Below are 19,809 nucleotides of genomic sequence, written 5' to 3' on the forward strand. Positions count from 1 at the left end.
CCACTCGTGTAGACTGAGGAATTTGTCACCTTTGGTTCTGTAAACCAAGTCCAGATTCTTGGCTTTTGGTCCTGGAAGTCTTTTGACTTCATAAAAATTTCGAGGGTTTAGGAACGACTTTGGTTTCATCTGAACCTATGGATCCGAATATGGTTCTGCCGCAAATAAACACCCTGAATCCTGAGGAACATGGATTTGGCCTATGAAAGGCTGATGACATTTCTGAAAACATCCCCAGTATGTTTCCCTTATGCAAGCTGGTCTGTAATGGGGGGAAGTAGAAGAAAGAAGGGCAGATGCCAGGCCCTGGGATGCACCATGAATAAAATACAGCTATCAAGGTATCTTTAGCATGCCCCACATTTTCAGATCAAAAGAGAAATTGATGTCTGATTTTCACTCTTAAATAAAAGTATATTCAATGGGTGATTTTCACTCTTAAATAAAAGTATATTCAATGGGTTTCCTGTAGAGAAGGCTTCTTTTGGAAAGCAAATCATTTATTGCTAGATATTTGTCTTTGGATATTTTGGAGAGAATTGGTATTCTCTCCAATACTGAATCTTTGGCAGTGCTTTAGCATTGAGTTTTCAATCTGCTGAATTATTTATTCCACTATCTTCCTCTGGTGGGAGTAATGGGAGTAACCTACTGGTACTTTTTTTGGCTCAGAAGTTTGTTTAGAATACATGTTTTTCTCTGTCCTGAGGGAAAAGCACTATAGTAAAAATATTAGACTGGAAGTTTAGTGACTATGGAGTTTTTTTTTTTTAAAAAAGGAGAGAGCCAACAGAATCTTTGAGGTTTCTACTGAACTCCAGCCAAAACAGAACAGCTGCCTGGGGCCCAAGATGGTGGCGGCATCCTTGAGGCCAGCAGTGAATTTGGAAAACAAAATCCCACATGGCCCCAGCCTCTGGTGGCTCCCTATCAAAGCAGAGAGCTGTCCTGTTTTGCTTCTAGGATGAGAGCATTTGGTGACTGGATGTGTTTTGTGCACAGGAGAAGGAAAATACTGGGAGAATTGAGGGAATTTCAAGCTTTTGAAGAGCTCCAGGATGGCCAGGAGATTTCTTTCTGTGGGCTGGGAGCCCAGGCCTCCTGCTGTCCCCAGCGTCCTTCAGAGTCCTCCAGATTTCACTGCAGGTTCCTTCTGGGGGGAAGTTTGATATCCCCATCTGTACCGTCTTGGGGTGTCTTGGCTGAGAATCTTTTTCCAAGCTTGTAAAGAAAGTTATTTGTCTAATCTGTGTTGCAGTAAAATTTGTAGCATTTGATAGATTCCTTTAATTTAACAAAGGTTTATTTTGCAAAATAGTTGGCCTCATTGAAATAGGGAGTCAGGATTTTAAATGCTGAGTAATACACTCAGCAGGCAGCAGGAGAAGTGATGCACTGGACCCCTGGTATGAAAGGCGTCACCGGAGCCAGGGAGGTGGACAATTGGACTCTGCTGTGGACCCCACAGAAACATGTTTATTTGACTGAGAAGCAGTAACCGGACCAGGTAAGTTTTTTAAAAGTAGCTACTTTAGTAGATGGTGCTTTTAGTAAGATCAGGGAAATACTTGACATTTTACTCAGAACTTGAAAATAATCCCTTAGATAGAATTTGAGTCATGGAAAGATAAGAGGCAACCCATAGGTTGGATAGAGTGAGATCAACGACTCAAGTCTACACTCAGTTCACGTAACACAGGACACCCTTTGTATTTTATTTTTCTTAAATTTGTTCCATGGTATTATATGGTGTCTACATTTTAAGATGAGTTTGGTGCACTGGGAGCGTAGTTCAGTGGTATAGCACTTGCCTAGCATGCATGAGGCCCTGGATTTAGTCCCCAGCAGTACCAAAAAAATAAAAAAGTGATTTAGTGTCAGTATTTGGTGTTATAAATCATCATATTCTTATGATGATGCTGATAAAAATTTGTACTTATAAAGAGCTAAGAGTTTGGAGAAGACCTTCTCTTATATGCTCTCATTAGGGTTTTGCTATGACCCACTGGCTAGACAGGGCAGGCATGGTACCTTTGACAGAGCCACATGTAGCACATATGAAAATGCCTAAACTGTTGGCCATGCCTCCTAATGCAGGGCCAGTCCCAAGATAAAGGTGAAGTGCCAGAAACTGGTGAGCAGTCTCCTTCTACATGTCCCTGCCCACCCCTCCATTTCTCGAGTGTGGATGCAGGAACCCAGAGGTGTTTCTTTCTGGGTGGCAAAGGAGATTGCTCCACTGGTGGTGAAAATGTGCCTGGTAGAATTCAGGCCCTGGTACTTGGACTTTCAAGGCCTTCCTATAGAAAACCTTTATTGTTCTCTTGGTTGTCTTTATTGTTCCACTGATCTATTAATAGATCTGTATCTTTTCTAGAGGAAGAGAATGAAGGGGAAAAAAGATTAGAATTAATTTACACAAAGTATTCTTTTACACAGCATTATACTTTCGTCCATTTGCTTCTTTACTGCATGCTTCTGTACACTTCACACGTGGAGTCTAGGCTGCTCTGAACACCTGTAGCCTTTCATTCATACATGGTAGCATGATGGTGCCATGTTGCTTTCCACATCTATTCATGACCTGTATTCCTGTAGTTCTTAACTGAATTTCATATATGTAGAAATCAGAGAGACTCTCTTGCAAGCTAACCAGAGATTTTAAGAGAGACCTGCTTAGTATCTGAATCATGGTCCTGTTTGGTGTATGAATTGGCCGCACCCGCTTTTACTAGTCTTGACATTTCATGTTCTACTCTATATGTTTTGGCAATTTCATTGCTTCGCAGCAGTGGGCTATCTTCTGTGTCTATGATAACTTTCTATGTTCTAACATGGTTCTGTAGTCTTTTGGAAGATATTTAAAGTGAGAATTACCAAATTTAAAGTGAATTTCCTCCTGGTATAAGTAATATCAAAACATACTCATATTTAGAAAGAGGCAAGGATATATATACATATGTATATAGTTGTGTGCATAAATAGTATATATACACATAGGCTTTTATGTAAATTTATATAAATTGTTCATTTTTTTAAAAAGTTTGGTTCATACGTTTCATCCTAATTTCAGAATCCTTGGGATATGAATAAATACAATCAAGGAAACAAGCTAATATTGCTTTAGAGTTGGCTTTCAAAACTTTGAGAAAAAATTCCTTAGGTCAACCTAGAAGCTAAACTAATAAAGTCCCTAGGCTCAATCCCAGATTGAATTAGTGCCTTAATTTTTGAGAAAATTCACAAATTCTGATCTATTTTGCAGATAGAATATAATTTCCCCAGAAGAGAAAATGACCACCAAAAGGCAAAAACATATTTTTCTAGACTTTTCAGTGTGGTATGCTGAACCATTCACAGAAATAAGGAACCTTGGAATGAGCTAGAGAAAGGTAATGAAGATGAGTGCCAGTTTGCCCTTGTTTGAGTCGTGTGTTAGGGAGTTCTCAGGAGCATTCATCTCAGCAGAATGAGCTAAATTACAGTTCTTGAGACTGTATTCATGAGACTATCAGTGAGCCACTGAAGTAGATTAGATAGCCCAGCTATGAAAGAAACCTGATTTACCCAGTACCATTCATCGAAAATACTGTTCTTTTTCCAAGTACTTCAGTGGCCCTGTCATCATAAATTAGGTGACCATATGTATGTAGGTCTGTTTCTGAGATCTTAATTTTGTTCTGTTGGTTGACTTTTCTTTTCTTGCACCAGTACTGCATTTCTTTCAGTTTTATAATGAGGATTGATATCTGTTATGTAAGCTTCTTAAATTTGTTCTTGTGACTTTCTTTTTTGGCTACTATTGGCTTTTTATAATTTCATAGAAACTTTAAAATCTGTTAGCTTCCACAAAAAGAAAAAACTTGCTGGGCTTCTGATTAGGATTTCATTAAATCTAGACATCAACTTGGAAAGAATTTATATATTAACAGTTATGAAGTGTACTATTCCAAGAATATGGTGTTTATTTAGGCCTTCTTTAATAACTCTCAAAAATATATATTTTTGGGAGGGGTTGAGCATTTTCATTGGATTACTTTTATGTTTGATGCTTTTGTAAATGATACTAGCTTTTAAAAATTTCAATATCTAATTGTTTTTTGCTCACATATGCAAATCCATTGATATTTGTATATTAATCATATATCTAGCAGTCTTGAAGATGCCAATTTAATTCTAATAGATTTTCTGTAATTATACCATCTGTAAATGTCAGCCCTATTTCTTTCAAATTCCTATTTTTTGTTTCCCTCTTTATTGTGCTGGCTAGGATATCCAGTACAATGGTGAAATCCATTCAGATTTCTAATCTCAGAAATCCCTATAAGATTTCTAATCTCAGAGGGCAAAGATACACTATTTCACCATGAAGGATGATAATTGTTATAAATATATTATATATAATCTCAGATTATCTTTTAGATTAAGGAAATTATTTCCTATTCCCAGTTTTCTAAGTTTTTTAAAATTAGAAATTGATGGGAAATTTTATCAAATTTTTAAAAATCTTTTGAGATATGGTCTTTTCTGTTATAGTGTTAGTACCAGCACCACAGTAAATAATTTTCAAAATGCTAAACTAATTTCACAGTCCTGAAACAAGTTCAACTTGTGATGTATTATCCTTTTTATATTAGGCTGGATTCAAAGACCATTGATAATTTTGCTATCTGGATCACCTATGGGTCTATTTCCATTGCCTTTTGCTTCCCTTGATCCTCATTTGATTTTCCTGGGATGCCTGATAACTTTATCAAATTTTGGACGTAACTTAATCAGTTGTAGATATTGTCACCTCCTTCCAGACTGGATTTAATGTTCTTCTGGAAATCAGATAAAATGCAGGCAAATCATCTCATTCTCTTTGTTCTGATTGAGGCTGGGTTTCAGAATTTGCTGAGGCTCATCTGTTTCTGGTTTTGCCTTTCTCCTACAGTTTAGCCCTTGAGGGGTTTCGACTGAAAGTCTAGAATTCTTACCAGAGGACCTCTTCCTTGGTGGGCTCTGAACTCTAATTTTTAACTCCTCAGCATTGTGAGACTGCCAAAAATTCTGCTTTGCTATTAAGCCTTTAAACAGTTTATTTCTGCTTGTTTTCTCAGCTTCTCGTCCCATGTATCCACAGCTTAGTATTTGGCAAATATCTCAACTGAAAAAGTTGGTGTTTGAGGCAGCCAGAACATGGGGGAGAGGGGGACGGACTGGATAGAAGTGAACCCATGGTTCTGTGAGATCACTTTTACACATTCACTTCAGAGCAGCCTCTTTCCTCCTGGAACTTAGCCCTTTATAGCCAAGATATCTTGAGCTGTAGTTTCAGGGATCTTGGCCAGAAATCAAGGCTGCTGCTGCTTTCTGTTTGGAGTTTGCCTCATGCTAGGAATTTAACATGCTCTGGAATGAAAAGGCAACAGCAAATACAAGGCTTGCCTGGTGCTTTTCTCTTGTCTTTGAGGTCTTAGTCTTGACCCATGAAGTGTTGCCTGGCTAAGCTGCTCTAAGACGACTTCGAAAAAGTGTTTGTTTAGTTGTTGTTAATCCATTATTTTTAGTTATTCTTGGTGGCAGTGCTTCTTTGAGACATAGTAGCCAGAAGCTGAAGTCTGTGGGTAATATTTTGTTATCTTCTTTTGAAAATCTTTTAAATGATTCCCCACAAATGTTAGTGTTTTCATCATTAACCAGATATTGTAATTCTATAAACAAGACCTGGACCCAGTATTTGATCCAGTTCCAGGATCTAGGAGAGTAATTTCTTCAGAAAAGCATTACTTAGGGACTGATTGCTCTGTGAATTTGTTGGGTTTTCAGTGCTACCTGCTAGACTGAAGATAAAAATTCAATCTCTTTAGATACCTGAGCCAGGTTTCTTTTTTGAACAGAAGGGCAAATCTGAGAAAGCCAGATGGGAGAGGAAAACCTAAGCCTTTTATCACTGAACAGCCACACCTGTTTCTCTTTCTGTCTCTGGCTTTCACAGCTATGATCCTCAGGGAATCCTGAGATCTTACTGCTGATTTGATAATCTTTGGCTCTCAGTGTGGGCCTCTGGCAAGCAATGAACTTTTACATATTTATTCCTTTACCTCTGAAAGGGAGATAATACAACTGATCCACATCTCAGCTATGTAACTAGTTAGCTTCATCTTCCCAGTTATGTGTATATTCCTCATACCTAGAATGATCTACCTGAAATTTAAAAAAAAAAAAGAGAGAATCTACCAAACCTCATTTCTCAGCCTAAGTTCTGTTCTTCGTAAGGCGCAGTGTCAAATTAAAGTTATCATAGAAAAGGGTCTACACTCAGAAGAATACTAAAATATTTTATGGTTGGAGATGAGAAAGGGATACCATCCTCGGGAAATGCTTATCCACCAGGTGAACTTGGAAGACAAATAGGGTTTTTTTTTTAATTTCTGGAAATGAAATGAATACCTTATGTATTAATCACTGCTAGAAACGAAATTGCTTTGCTTACACGTACTTCCGTCAAAAGATTTCTGGTTTTGTGGGAGGCAGGCCTGATATTAGTGGTTAAGATTATTTTGTGCAACAATCTTTTTTTAAATCATAAATTAGCATATTTTAATTGTTTCATCCCCCCCCCCCATTGGGCAAGGATGTGAAACTTAGGATTGGAGAATAAGCTTTGGGAAAAACATGCTTAAAATGTGGCCGAACCTTTCCCCCTTTCTGAGCTTGTCATTAGGGTAGGTTGGGGTAGACTCCAGCGTTTGGAAATATTATTTTATGTGGCAAAAGAAGACAGGTTAAATAGCCATGAATGTGTGTCATCACCTCCCCGCCCTCTTTTCTGTGTTGCCTGCAGAGAAGCAAGCCTTCGAAAGCACTGCTGCTTCCGACTTGGTCTTTCCGTGATTTCGCTCATGACCCTAAGTGGCCAATTCCCTGAGTTTGAGACAGTCATTATTTGGGAGCATCCTCCATCTGCTTTGCACTCTTTCGGGGACAGCAGCAAGACATCTTGCGAGTGGATGGCTTTCGATCTTTAGACTGCAAAGGAGGCAGAGGCAGGGCGGTCACGTTTAATGAAGAAGGAGATGCTGAGCCCCGGCTCTCACACAGTGCTCCCCAGATCAGCAGGAACAACTGCTTCTTAGAGCCTGCTAGAAGGGCAGCTCTCGAGCCCCACCCGGGTACTGAACCAGAAGCTTCAGGGTGAGGAGCGTTGACCATAGGGGACTCTGACGCAGGGCGGGCTGAGGACCACTGGGGTGAGGAACACATGGGGAACTTGGCCTGGATTCAAATCCCAGCTCTGAACTCACTGGCTGTGTGACTGTGAGCAAACTACTTAGGCTCCTGGTGCCTCAGGTTCCTTCCCTGTAAGCTTGAGCTGCTGTTAATCATATTTATCTCTTTAGGACTTGTGAGAAACTGACATACATGAGAGCACTGGGAACAGTCATGGACTTAACGTTGTATTAACGTGTGCTGTGTTAGTTCTCTGACAGCCGGCAGAATTGTACTGGTTGTAAGATGAGCTAGCAGGGTCAAGGTGCCTTGGACCTTTGAAGCATCGCTTTATACCGTGCTAGCTGCTGAGGTGAAAACTGAGTAATACCAAGTGGCGTGGCACCAATTAAAACTTAACCAACTGTATAATATTTATTCACTCTTGCTACTCAAATCTGAGTATGTAGCAGTTTACTCTGGTTTGTAATACTCAATTTTCAAATATTCTATTTTCTCTCTAGTGGTAAAAATTTAAACTATATATGCTACACCTTACATAAAGAAACAGTACAAAGCAAGGGCTTATCTAATTTTCTCAAATGATTTTCTTTTCATTCTATTTCTTTCCTTATTGCTTAAAGAGAATTTGTCATTATATGAATGTTGTCTAGTATCTTCATGTACCATTAGTTCCAGACACAAATGCCACGGAAATGTGTTGCAAAGAACTAAATAGACCACGCAGTCACTTTATCAAATATTTTGTACGTCTGGTTATTTTGATTGTATAAATTCCGCTTCATCAAAAATATTTTTCGAGTGTAAGGGTTAGTGGTAAAACACAGTTCTCTTTTGACCAGGGTGGTGGGGGCTTCCTGGATTCCATTTTTCCAGGAGGAGCAGCTCAGGTACCTCCTGCCCTTCCCCGAGGCAAAGGAGAGAGACACTGTGCTTTGCACTCAGTGCTGTGGGTCTGACAGAATGTCCCCGAGGTGGGGGCTTTGGGGCTTCGATGGAAGGGACACGGCTCGGGGCTAACGTGGGTGCTGGGGATGGAACCCAGGACCGTGCACATGCCAGGAAGTGCCCTACCCCCGAGCTGCAGCCTGGCCCACTGGAGGCTACACTTTTCCAGACTCAGTAGAGCAGGGAGGCTAAGGGTCACTGAGAGAAAGAAAATAGACGTGAGTCAGCCCAGAACCCTTTCAGTGATGTGTTATAAATAGTGCCTCTTAAATGCTTTGAGGTGACCAGTGAAACTGCCTGGAAGCTGTGTTCCTTTAAAAGCCTCTCACCCTGGCTGTGTGAACGTGTGTGTCTTAGGGTTTTGTATTGCTATAACAGTGTCTAAGACTTGGTAATTCAAAAGGACAGGATTGTTTTCTTGTGGCTTTTCGGGACAGGATCTCACTGTGTAGTTTAGACAGGCCTTGAACTCACTGTATAGCCCAGGCTGGCCTCGCACTCATGGCAGTCCTCCTGCATCAGTCTCCTGAATGCTGGGATGACAGGCATGCACCGCTACACCCATCTCTAGAACAGAAATTAATTGGCTCAGTGTTGTAGAGGCTGGAAGTCCCGTGAGGGCCCCCTTGGTGGGTTATAATGGAAGGTCAGAGGGCAAGAGGACACATGCAGAAGAGCAAGAGAAAGGGGGATGAGCCATCCTTTCATCAAGAGCCCACTCCTGTGACACCCTGCCCACTCTGGTGACAGTTCCCGCAGGCTTGGACCACCATGCATGACTGTCCCCCTGGGCAGCTTGTACCAACAGATCTAATCACTCATACCGGTTTTTTACCAACAGAATTAATAAAAGGAACCCAATGGGACAGTCCTGCATGTACAAGCCCCTGGCTGGGGGACATAAATGACCACCCCATCGAGAACATGAACGTACTAATCCATTCATGAGGCAGAGCCCTGGTGCCTAACTGTCCTCTTCAAGTTCCCACCTCTCAGCACTGTCGCCTTGGAGATGAAGTTTCCAACCGGGGACTCTGGGGACATGTTCAACCTGGAGCAGGGTGCTACGGTGTTCTGCATGGGACACACAGGGTTCTGCTGGGCCGGAGGAGCAGGGCTGATCAGGAGCACGCCGGCTGCCATCTCATCAGGACTGTCCGCGGCAGGCAGCAGCCAGCGAGCGCGCCTTTCTGCCTTTGCCCCTCGTCACCGACCCAAGTGTGTTTGGCCCCTCGGGATTCCTAGCCCTGTGCCCACCCTGTATATCCCAACGCATTTGTAGTATCTAGCTGACTTAGCATGTACATGCAGTGTATTTTGATCTTGCTCTCAGCTCTTGCTCAGCCTGTACTCTATATTCATTGGAGTGATGGGTTATGATCCCAAAATATGTGATCGCTGAGAGAGGCCAGGCTCTGTTTAAATTTGGTTTCCCTCTGTGACCGTACAAGGTGTTAGCATCAAAATGGTGTCGCTTGCAGTGCTCTTTATTTCTAAACAGCCTGCATGGATGATGGATGTCTCTCTTCTCATTTATTTATTTATTTATTTATTTTTGGTATTGGGCATCGAATTCTTTTTTTCTTTTCAAAGGTTCCTCTTGGGGCTAGGCTTGCAGCTCAGTGTGTTCTTAGCATGTGCCAGGCCCTGGTTTCCATCCCTAGCACCACTAAAACCAGAAGTAGAGTTTCCTCTTTCCCCATCCTCTTCTGAGGCGCCGTTGGTCCACCCTCGCATGCGTTGCCCAGACTGCGCTCTCTCCCAGTGCCCAGATAAACCCTCTGTTAAGGGAGTTGGTCTCTGCTGCTCAGGTCAAGTTGATGGCCGGTGTGGCTCTGAGATCTTGCTAGGGCTCGGGACCTCAGGTGTAGAAAGCATGGTCGGAATGCAGTCTGCCTCTCCTGTTTGTCCTGAGCGTAAAGGAAGCCCTCGGTGCTGTACTCCCCGGACAGGAAGCGCACTGTAGACGCTGTCATTCCTTGACCCTACCTGGTGCAGTTATTTTAAGCCTTTGCATTACTTCCCTTGCAAAGGACCTCAGCATCCTAGATCTCAGCATCCAAGTTCACGGCCACTCACTACCCTGAACCACGGAGACCTTCAATCCTCAAGGCTTGGTGTTGGACCACGCATGTTCAGTGGGTCTCATAACGTTGAGCCTGGCGTGACTCTGGTTGTCCGGTTAGAAGAGTGGTACGGAAACAGCAGAGGTCTTGGGAGCCTCGCCGTAGCTCGGTACCACAGCTAGGACAGAGGCTCTGTTTCCACCCAACGATGCTTAACCCTCACCGACTGGCTTTTGGCTCTGTTGTAAGTTTCGCTTTTGATTCTTATTCTCCTTGTCTCATTTAGGGTCCTCTCCTCTCTTCCCACATTCTCTTCTTTCATCCTTTTTTGGACCGTGGTTTTCTCTTTCATCCCTTACTTTCTCCTGTAATCAGCTCCTGCTTCCATTATTGTCAAACCCACTCTTTAAAAGGAAAGAAAATAAAACCTTGTTCCAGTCTCTTCCTACCAGCTATGCCACACTCAGACTTGGACCATAGTTCTATGCTCCCTTATTACAAGTGCTTAAAAATTAGATGCACGTTGCCTCTTTGAAGCTCTGTGAATAACTGACCCTCTGCAGCAGCCTCCCCACTGCAGTCATCTCCAGGTCTGGATCCTAGACAATGCCAGCCACATTCTGCCCCTCTGACACCAATGTGTCCTGGGCTTCCTTCGGGACCAAGGCTACTTTTCCCATTGCACCCTTCATAGTGTTTGTGTTATTTTTGGAGTCGGGTCTTCTTTGACCTCCCAGAACAGAATTTACGTCTGTCTGCATCTGAACTTCAAAGCCTTGGCCCGCAGTCTCCTCTTGCTATTTTCCATGGACCCCTCATCTCCCGGCTCGGTTGTTGCTCCAGGCACGGCAGGCAGTTTGTCCGCAGGGGCTAAGACATGTTCACATCAGGAGAGCTTTAAAGAGGACAGCCCCAAGTGTGGCCTGTGCAGGCTCTGCCAAGCAGCTGAGTAAACTGCTCTTAGCTGTGCCTACTGTTTATTTTCGGGAAAGATGACAATAGAGTTCCCTTCAAACACAAAGTAGCTGTGCGAGCAGGACAAATGCCCTGTCCCCATGGAAGAAATCTAAAAATTTTCACTTGGATGTTCCACTGGCCTCGTAAAAATAATTCACACATTAGAAATGAATTTCGTTCATTCGTCATAGGCTGCCTTTGGTACTCTCAAAAGGGGGTGTGTCGCTGTGGGAACCTTTAGGACGCAAAACTAAGTCCCTTCACCTGTTCTTTCCCTAAGTTCGCTCCTTTGTGAGCTTGTGATCCTGGCTGCACATCTGAGCCTCAGTTTCTTCAACTGCAAAATGGAGGTAATGTCACGTCACCGCGTTTCCCTCAAAATCAGACCTAGCTGGGAAATAATCAGCCTTGAAAACTAGAAGTAGAAAATGCCAGCCCTAGTCAGCCCATCCTTACCTTACAGAGGAGCCACCAAGCAAGAGTGCAGTGAAGGCAGGGAGGGATTTTTAAGCAGTTTGGACTGCATCCTGTCCCATGAGGCTGGGTGCAGCATTGTCCACATTTGGCATTGTAATGGGACTCACAGCGTTTTAGATTTTGGAGCATCTTGGGTTCTAAATTTTCAAGTGAGGGATGCTCAGCCTGTATTTAATGCTAATGATATTTTTATCCCTGTAAGATATTGCAGCAAGATACTTCAAGCATGCAAGGATTGTCAGTTCTTGTGGCCAAACTATAGCCGTGTTTGTGGTGAGAATCCCCAGCCACTTCATTCTAGTGTAGCGGCCTGGCCTGGGGGTGTGAATTCAGGTTCAGACTGGTTCTGAAACACTGGAAGGTAACCTCTGATGACAAGTGAGGGAACAGAAAGAAACCCACGTGCCATCTTTCCACAAGCCTTGGGGTTATGTTGGTCAGAAAGTGAAAATATAAAAATATTCTGTGTGAGGGCACATGTCTATGGTCCTAGCTCCTTTGGAGGCTGAGGCAGGAAGATTATTTGAGGCCAGGAGTTTAGAGCCGGCCTGGGCAACATAGCAAGACCATTATCTCCAGAGAGAAGGAGAGAGGAGGAGGCAGGGAGAGAGAGATGATGGACTCTCTTTGATGCTCAGTGGAAAGAAAGTGCTCAGAGGCCCCTAACAGTGGCTCACAGTTGTGCTAGAATGAGCTGTAAGGATAACTGAACTGCCAGGTGTGGTAGTGCACACCTGTAATCCCAGCACCAGGAGGCTGAGGCAGGAGGATTGCTGCAAGTTGGAGGCCAGCCTGGGCTACATAGTGAGACCCTATAAACAAACACAAAAGACTGAACATACTCCCCTCATTATACAATCTGCATGAAAAAGTCTTGTCACTCACCCTGGATCATTTGACGAGCTCCATTAGAGGAACAGGATGTCACATGGCTTCTTGTCTCTCCTTACTTCACTGGCACTAATGTGATGATTTTCAGGTCCGAATTTCAATTTTTTTTTTTTTTTTTTTTTGGTACCAGGGATCGAACTCAGGACCTTGCGCTTGAGAAGCAAGTGGTGGAACCACTGAGCTAAATCCCCGGCCTCCCTCAAAAATGATTTTTAAGCAAGAAACAACTTTGTAAATGCTCCTTGGATCCTGATTTTAATCTTAATCCTGCTCCTACTTTCCTCTTTAGGATTCGCCAGCCACGGAGTAAGCGATTAACAACTGCATTAAAAAGAGATAAAGTAATGCAGTAGAGAAATGAGTAAATATTAAACAGGCGAAACGATACCGATTTGTCATTTGCCCCGATGTCAGAAAGGATTTGGTAGGAGCAGCGGCGGCGAGGCTTGGGGGAGGTTGCAGGAGCCCCTGTGCCGGAGACGCTGATGTCCCCACAGGGCCCGTCACAGGCGGTGTCTTGCCCCTGCGGGTGGCACAGGGTGGCATGTGCCGACTTGGCACCTTTCATTCCGACGCCAGGCAGACAGATGGGGCCCCACGGTGCCACGTTTTCTCTTTCAGAGACTCCGACCTGTTCTTGTTGGACACCCGCGCCGTGTGGGCCTCGGAAGAAGGCTGGCTGGAATTTGACATCACGGCCACTAGCAACCTGTGGTTGGTGACCCCGCAGCACAACATGGGGCTCCAGCTGAGCGTGGTGACGCGGGACGGTGAGTGGGGCGCGAATGCCACAGGAAGCTGTCCGGGGTGCTTCGGTTCACCACCCCGCCTGCAGTTGTGCAGGCCTGGGCTCCAGGGTGACCTCATTTACTGTCCCTTGTGGCTGCCATTGGAAAGCAAAACCATTCTGGCAGGGACTCGGAGACCAGCTCGGCCCGAGTACCAGAGGGGGCAGAGGCAGGGGGTGTGGAGGGGAAGGAGGTCCAGAGCCGCCGAGGGGACCCCTGTGGCGCCCTCTCCTCCTGCAGCCGCAAAGCTCAGGGTCCCCACTTGCAGTCCACTCTCGGATTGGGGGGAATTAAGAGCAGAATTAAAGAGGGAGCGTGGGGGAATCAGACCCGCACCGTGTCCTGACCCAGTCCTCTGAAGGCCCTCTTGGTTCTGGCCCTCCCACACGGGGCCTCCCAGGAAGGGTCGTCACACGGTGTAGCTGCGCGACTAAGATTCCGTGTTCTGGTTTGCACTCAAGGGCTCCACATCAACCCCCATGCCGCGGGCCTGGTGGGCAGAGACGGCCCCTACGACAAGCAGCCCTTCATGGTGGCCTTCTTCAAGGTGAGCGAGGTCCACGTGCGCACTGCCAGGTCAGCCCCGGGCCGGCGCCGCCAGCAGAGTCGCAATCGTTCCACCCAGGCCCAGGACGTGTCCCGGGTCTCCAGCGCTTCCGGTAGGTGTGAGCGCAGCCCCGTGGCCTTGGTGAGAACCCAGCTCCGGCCCCTGGCTTCAGAGGTCGCCGCTTCTGCTCAGCAGTGCGGTGGCCCAAGGTGTCCCTGCTCGGTGGTGGAATGTTACAGTCACAGAGCATCTAAGTAGAACTCCTGCTAGCCAAAGACCCCGGCTGCAGGCAGCCTGACCGCTCTGTATCCAGATGAGCATCTGTTTGGTTAGATTTGCCCAGTTCCTTTTCTGTTCCCATCTAAATCATCCAAATGCTTCAACCTTTATTTCCCGTTGCATTATTTAACCCTGGGGGCTGCGGTGTGAGGTTGAGCATCCATTTCTGAAGTGTTGGGGGCCAGAAGTGTTTCAGATGTTTTATTTTTTCAGACTCTGGAATATTTGCACATAAATAACAAGGCATCTTGGGGCAGGAGCCAACCCTAAACGCAAGCTCACTCAGGTTTCACGGGCGCCTTGGACCCAGCCTGAAGGTCGTTTACACAGCACTTGTAGACACCTGTGTCTTGACGGTGACCAGAAATGCGAGGTCAGGGGTGAGATTTTTCTACTTGTGGCATTATGTTAACACTCAAAAGGTTTCAAATTTAGGGGCTTTTCAGGTTTTGGGTTTTCAGATTGGGCGGCTCAATGGGTGCACACAAGCCTTGTGTGTTTGTGTAGGGTGGACTTGTGTTTATCAGTGCTCTTGGCTGGGAGTGATAGAAAGTCAACACCAGCAGGCCTGGAAAATTGATTTTACTGAACTGGGAAGTTCAAACGTTCTGGCTTTTGGCCTGGTTGGACCCATGGGCTCAGATGATACTAGGACTCTCTCTCTCTTCTTTTCTATTTTCCCTTGTTGGTGGCCTTCTCAGAAAGAGTCTGTGTGGTGGCGGGGGGGTGTCCCACAGTTCCAGGGTCTTGCCACCCTTGGCAATTTCGGCCGCAGATGGAGAGCCCCCTCTCATTGCGGTTCTGGCAGAAAGCAGGGGCCGGGCCTGCATCCTGCACTCTACCCGTGGCTCCCTGCTGCCCAGGAAGGGCTCCGGCTGGCCTGGCCACATTGTGTGTGTGCCTTTAGGGCAGAGATGGGTCAGCCTCCTTACACTTGGAACCAGCTCATCCACAGGGCGAGAGAGTACGAGGCCCCTCCTGCCTGTGTCTGGGACCCTGTCTTTCCTGCCCGCCCTTCAGGAGAGGGCGGGGCACCACTGTGGCGGCAGCACAGAGGGGAGCAGATCTTCCCTCCTGACCCCCATCCATGGAGCCACTGGGTAGAACTGAATTCAGAGCCCTGCAGTTCTGTCTCCCCAGCCAGTGCTTGCTGGTCCTGGGTTTCCTTTGACCATTTCAGTGGCCTGGGGATCAAGAAGCAAGCGGAAGTTTTGGGACGATTTGCAATCAGAGAACTCGTGCACCTTATTGCTACCCTTTGACTTTCGAGGAACCTAATCTTTTTGGATTCAGTTTTCTCCTTGGTAAAGTAGGAATGACAAGTGCCTTGAAGCCTGGTTGGAATTAAATGAAACTCACTCGATCTGCCTCAAAATAACACTCAAAGACTTGTTACGTCCAATTGTAAGAAGTAGGTGCTGAGCATGTGTGTGAGCCGGAAGTAAAATACTGCTGGAAGATGCATTTATTTTTCCAGGTGGCCTTTTATAAATGTCACTTTCTTGGCCCAGAAGGAGTTAATGGAACTCTCCAAAGTGCCTGGCTTTTCTTTGGGAGGAAGGATGTCCTAAATCTTAGGTTCTGATGTTAGGAGCTGTCTTTTTCTCCGGTAACTTGAATATGGAACTCGAGATCCACCACCCAGTGTGATGCGACCTTGTGTTTCTGGTCTTCCTGGTGTTTCTCAGAAACCTTGCACAGCATGGGTGTTCCCGTGTTTACCACTACAAACAGTCAGGGCTGGGGCTTTAAAAAGAGGAAGGCAGAGAAGTGCCTGGTTTCTTTTATTCACTTGGAGGCAGCTTGCGGAACGGAGCTAATAATCTGCGGTTCCCCTGGGGCACAGCGACGGCGTCTCCCAGTGGTGGGCTTGAAGTCATTCATGACCTGTGGTCAGTTGGCTCTGGGACCTCAGACAGGGAGGCATCTCTTGAAATGCTGATTGCTTTTTAAAATTAAAATCTCACTTGATTAATTCAACACCCACCCCACCAGCCCAATATGTATGCACACCAACTTTTTATAATTGAGAAAACATGGTGTCGCTGATTTGGGTTTTAGCAATGTCACCGATTATTATTTTCCAAGTCTTTTTCAACTGTTTTTTTTTTCAATTTGATGAGTCAAAATTAAATATGGACATTAAAGTTGATCTAATTTATAATAAGATGCAAATGTCTCTGTTTCATTCTGCTCTCCCCACGCCCTACCTCCAAGCCAGGGCTTCCTGATTTCCTTTGCTCCTTTCAGCAATCCTCGGCCAAAAGAGTTTATACCAAACCCCTGTGTCCCCACATATTTGCAAGTCCCCAGGAAGTATAGTAATCAAGGCTGCTCCCTTCTCTCTGTCTTCTAAGACCCGGCCAGTGCAGAGAAGTTGCTCACATTTGCCCCAAGGTACTAATTCATGTGCTTGGCTCTTTGTTCTTCTGTAAAGGGGAGCAGATATGCAGAAGGAGAAATTTCTCTCCAAGAAGGGGTTTCCAGAAAGTTGGCTACCTAGAGAAATGGGTGTATGGTCTTAACCTCTCTTACCAGGGCCAGGGCGCCACAGGTTGCTGGGCCTCTGAGAAGCAGGCCGATGCAGTGATATGGAAAAACGCCGTCCCTGGTGTGACTCCAGCTGGCTTCCCCCTTGTAAACCTCTCAGAAGGTGAAGGGAAAGATTACTTTGCCTCTGCTGTCCCCACTCTTCCACAGTGTGCTCCCAGGGAATTGATAGCTCTTCACCAAAGCAGCCACTTTCAGAAGAAGCCCACCAGGGATCATCTTGCCTCTGGGTAAAGAACTTCACGTCATTTATCAAGTTGCCTGTCATCAGGGCAAAGCATGGCAAGGAACTCAGTGGCTGCTTTGGGACCTGAGCTGTGGACGCCCGAGACCCAACTAGTCCACTACAAGGGAGGAGCCAGGAGCCCATCTGCCACCTCCTGCCACCCAAGGTCTACACCAACGTTTGTAGTTGACTTTCAAGCTGGACTTTGCAAACTTGTGCCCTAGCCAGTGGGTTTGAGCAGTGTGGCTGGGCCACTCTTCTCCTGTGTGTGTGTGCTCTGCCTCTACACAGCATCATGGGTTTTGCATGTCTAACAGGTGCAGACCTGGCCACGCCGTGTACCCCTCTACCCAGGGCTTCCAATGACTGGCGATTCTTTTTCAGCCTTGGGGTCTAACCATCCCCTGCATTTGTGACACCTGCCCTTGGGTTCTTTAACTCTACTTTAGGCATCTCTTTTACATGCTGCCCTTCTCCCTCTTTTATGGTCTCTCTCTCGGAGTAAGTCCCTGACTTATGAATGAGTTCCATTCCGGAAGTCAGATTGGTTTATAAGTCTGACAGAGTGATTCTTATATGCCTTTGAGACAAATATACAATGCAGTATAAAAAACCAAACACACACAAAAATACTGTAAATAAACTTTTTACTTTTACAGTTACCTTAAAACGGTGGTATAGTACAGTTCAACAGCTGGCATGGGATTGCGCAGAGTGAATGGACAAGGAGAGAGTTTCTCACTGGAGGAGGGAAGGTAGGTGGGGCTGAAGGATCATAAGCAATAGGAGATGGAGGGAAAGGTGAAATTTCGCTCCCACCTGACCCTAGGTGACCTTACGCTGGATGACATTCTGAATGGCTGTTGCAACCTTTGTGTATCATTCCACATTGGGATCCTGTGCCTCAAAATCTAACAGTGCCTCTTCCAAAAAAGAAAATCTTTTGCCATTTCCTGTGATGTGAATCTCTTTGGTTCTTTGGTTCTGCCTTTCTCTGAGCTCTCCCTGTCTTTTCGCTGGGCTCCACGTCCATCAGCTCTTCATTACTAACAGCCAGGAGTTCAGTGACATTGTACTCTTGCAGATCCAGCTCCCGCTTCTTGCTAAGGGTCACTAAGTGGTTGACGACCTCTTTGGACTCCTTACCATCTTCTCAGGTCCATGAACTTCATGAACAAACTGTGGCAAAGGTTCTTCCAAGTCCCATTCATGGTAATAGCCAAGACCTCATGTTAAGCAAAGTTGATGTTTTCTATGGCTGTGTGGATGTTGCAGTCCTTCCAAAATTGTTGTAAGGTTGATCCTGTTTTATCAGTTGCCTTCACTGCCTGACGAAAAGTATCATAAATAACATTTGATGAAAATTGCAGTACTTCCTTGGTGCAGAGATTGGATGGGCGAGCGTGGTAGTATTTGGAGGCAGACGCACGACTTTGATGTTGGGATGAAAGTCATCCATGAATTGGGGGTGACTTGATGCACTGTCAAGCAGCAGAAGAATGTTGCGTGGGATAGCTTTCTCCAAACAGTATTTCTCTATCCCTGGGATAAAGTGGTGGAAACACCAGTCCTGGAAAATGACCTGTGTAAGCCAGGTTTGGAGTTACTCTTCCCACAATAGGTAGAGGGTCTTTGGCTGTGTTTCTGGGCTCTCTGGATGGTAAACTAAGACAGGCTTCAGTTTGTATCACTGGAAGTATTGCCACCAAACAACAGAGTAAGTCTGTCCTTTGTTGCTCTGAAGCCTGGCATCGACTTTTCCTCTTTACTGATGTAGCTTCATTCTGGCGTCCTCTTCCGGTACAGTCCTGTTCCATCACTGTTCATAACCTGTTGGGGTAAATAAATGCCTTCATCAGTAATTTGCCTAAGTGTTGCTGGAAATTCTTGGGCAGCTATGGTCTCTGCACTCATAGCCTCACCACTTACCTTTACGTTGTGGCAGTTTGCTCTAGCCTTGAATCCGTTAAACCATCCATGGCTGACAGGAAAAGACGCACCCTGTTCACCCCATTTTTTTCTTCAAGTTTCAAACAGGCTTTTAGCTTTTTCTTGAATTAGCATTAAGCTGAGCGGGACTCGGTGCTGATACCAATCCTGCATCCACACACTGAGAAGTTTCCCCACGTCCTCTATCATTTTACCAAGATTTTTGGATATTATCATTGACTTCATTGATATAGCCAACTTCACATGTTCCATGATCTTGTCCTTGTTCTTTAGAATCATGCCAATGGTTGAATGATTCATGTTACATCTAGCATCTTTTCTTCTCGGTCCAGTCTCTCAGTTATTTTCACTTTTGTTTCATGGTCATTGCTTTGTGCTTCCTAGCAGTCTCTCCACATCACCATTGCTTTTCCTCTTGCTTCCAGGCATGCCGGGCTCTAACTGAGCACTGTACTGCTGTGCACTATCACATTGTACAGCAAGCACATAGCTGCACAACTGTGACAGTGTCTGACAGACAAGTGAGCCACTTCTGCGATTCCTTCACATCTACGAATGTTAGTAATGTGAGGTCCATTTGTATCTGTGAAAGTTCACAACTCAAATGTTCATTAAGTCTAGGACTTATTGTATTGTGTCCTCTGGGGACTGCAGTGTTATTTGGTGAATCCATGTTGAGCTCTACGAATAATGGCCTTGAAGGATAATTCCCTTTGGTGATTCTAGACCGTGATCCAACTACTTTTCTGGCATCTTTCCAAGAAATCTCTAAGAAGGAAGGGGTAATTAATGCTATTTCAAATCAACTAGTGAGTCAGAGGTTTTCTGCTGCTGACATAGTAACTTAGAATTGGTCTTCATTTTGTCAGATGAGAGTTGGAATGTTGTCTGTGACTTTTAACAGTTCATGTAAAA

General features: G+C 45.2%; 1 protein-coding gene across 1 annotated transcript in view; it reads left to right on the forward strand.

The window, feature by feature from the left end:
• Bmp6 (bone morphogenetic protein 6) overlaps positions 1–19,809 on the forward strand; it is a 152,764-nt gene that overhangs the window by 118,781 nt on the left and 14,174 nt on the right. The window contains exons 3-4 of the mRNA XM_004847720.4: positions 13,176–13,324; positions 13,804–14,001. Coding sequence (XP_004847777.1) covers positions 13,176–13,324; positions 13,804–14,001 — 347 coding nt within the window. The remainder of the gene's footprint in view (positions 1–13,175; positions 13,325–13,803; positions 14,002–19,809) is intronic.

The sequence above is a fragment of the Heterocephalus glaber genome, unplaced genomic scaffold (assembly GCF_053883595.1).
Source record: "Heterocephalus glaber isolate CG9 unplaced genomic scaffold, H.glaber_assembly_v1.0 deba00001472, whole genome shotgun sequence".
NCBI classification, from domain to species: domain Eukaryota; kingdom Metazoa; phylum Chordata; class Mammalia; order Rodentia; family Bathyergidae; genus Heterocephalus; species Heterocephalus glaber.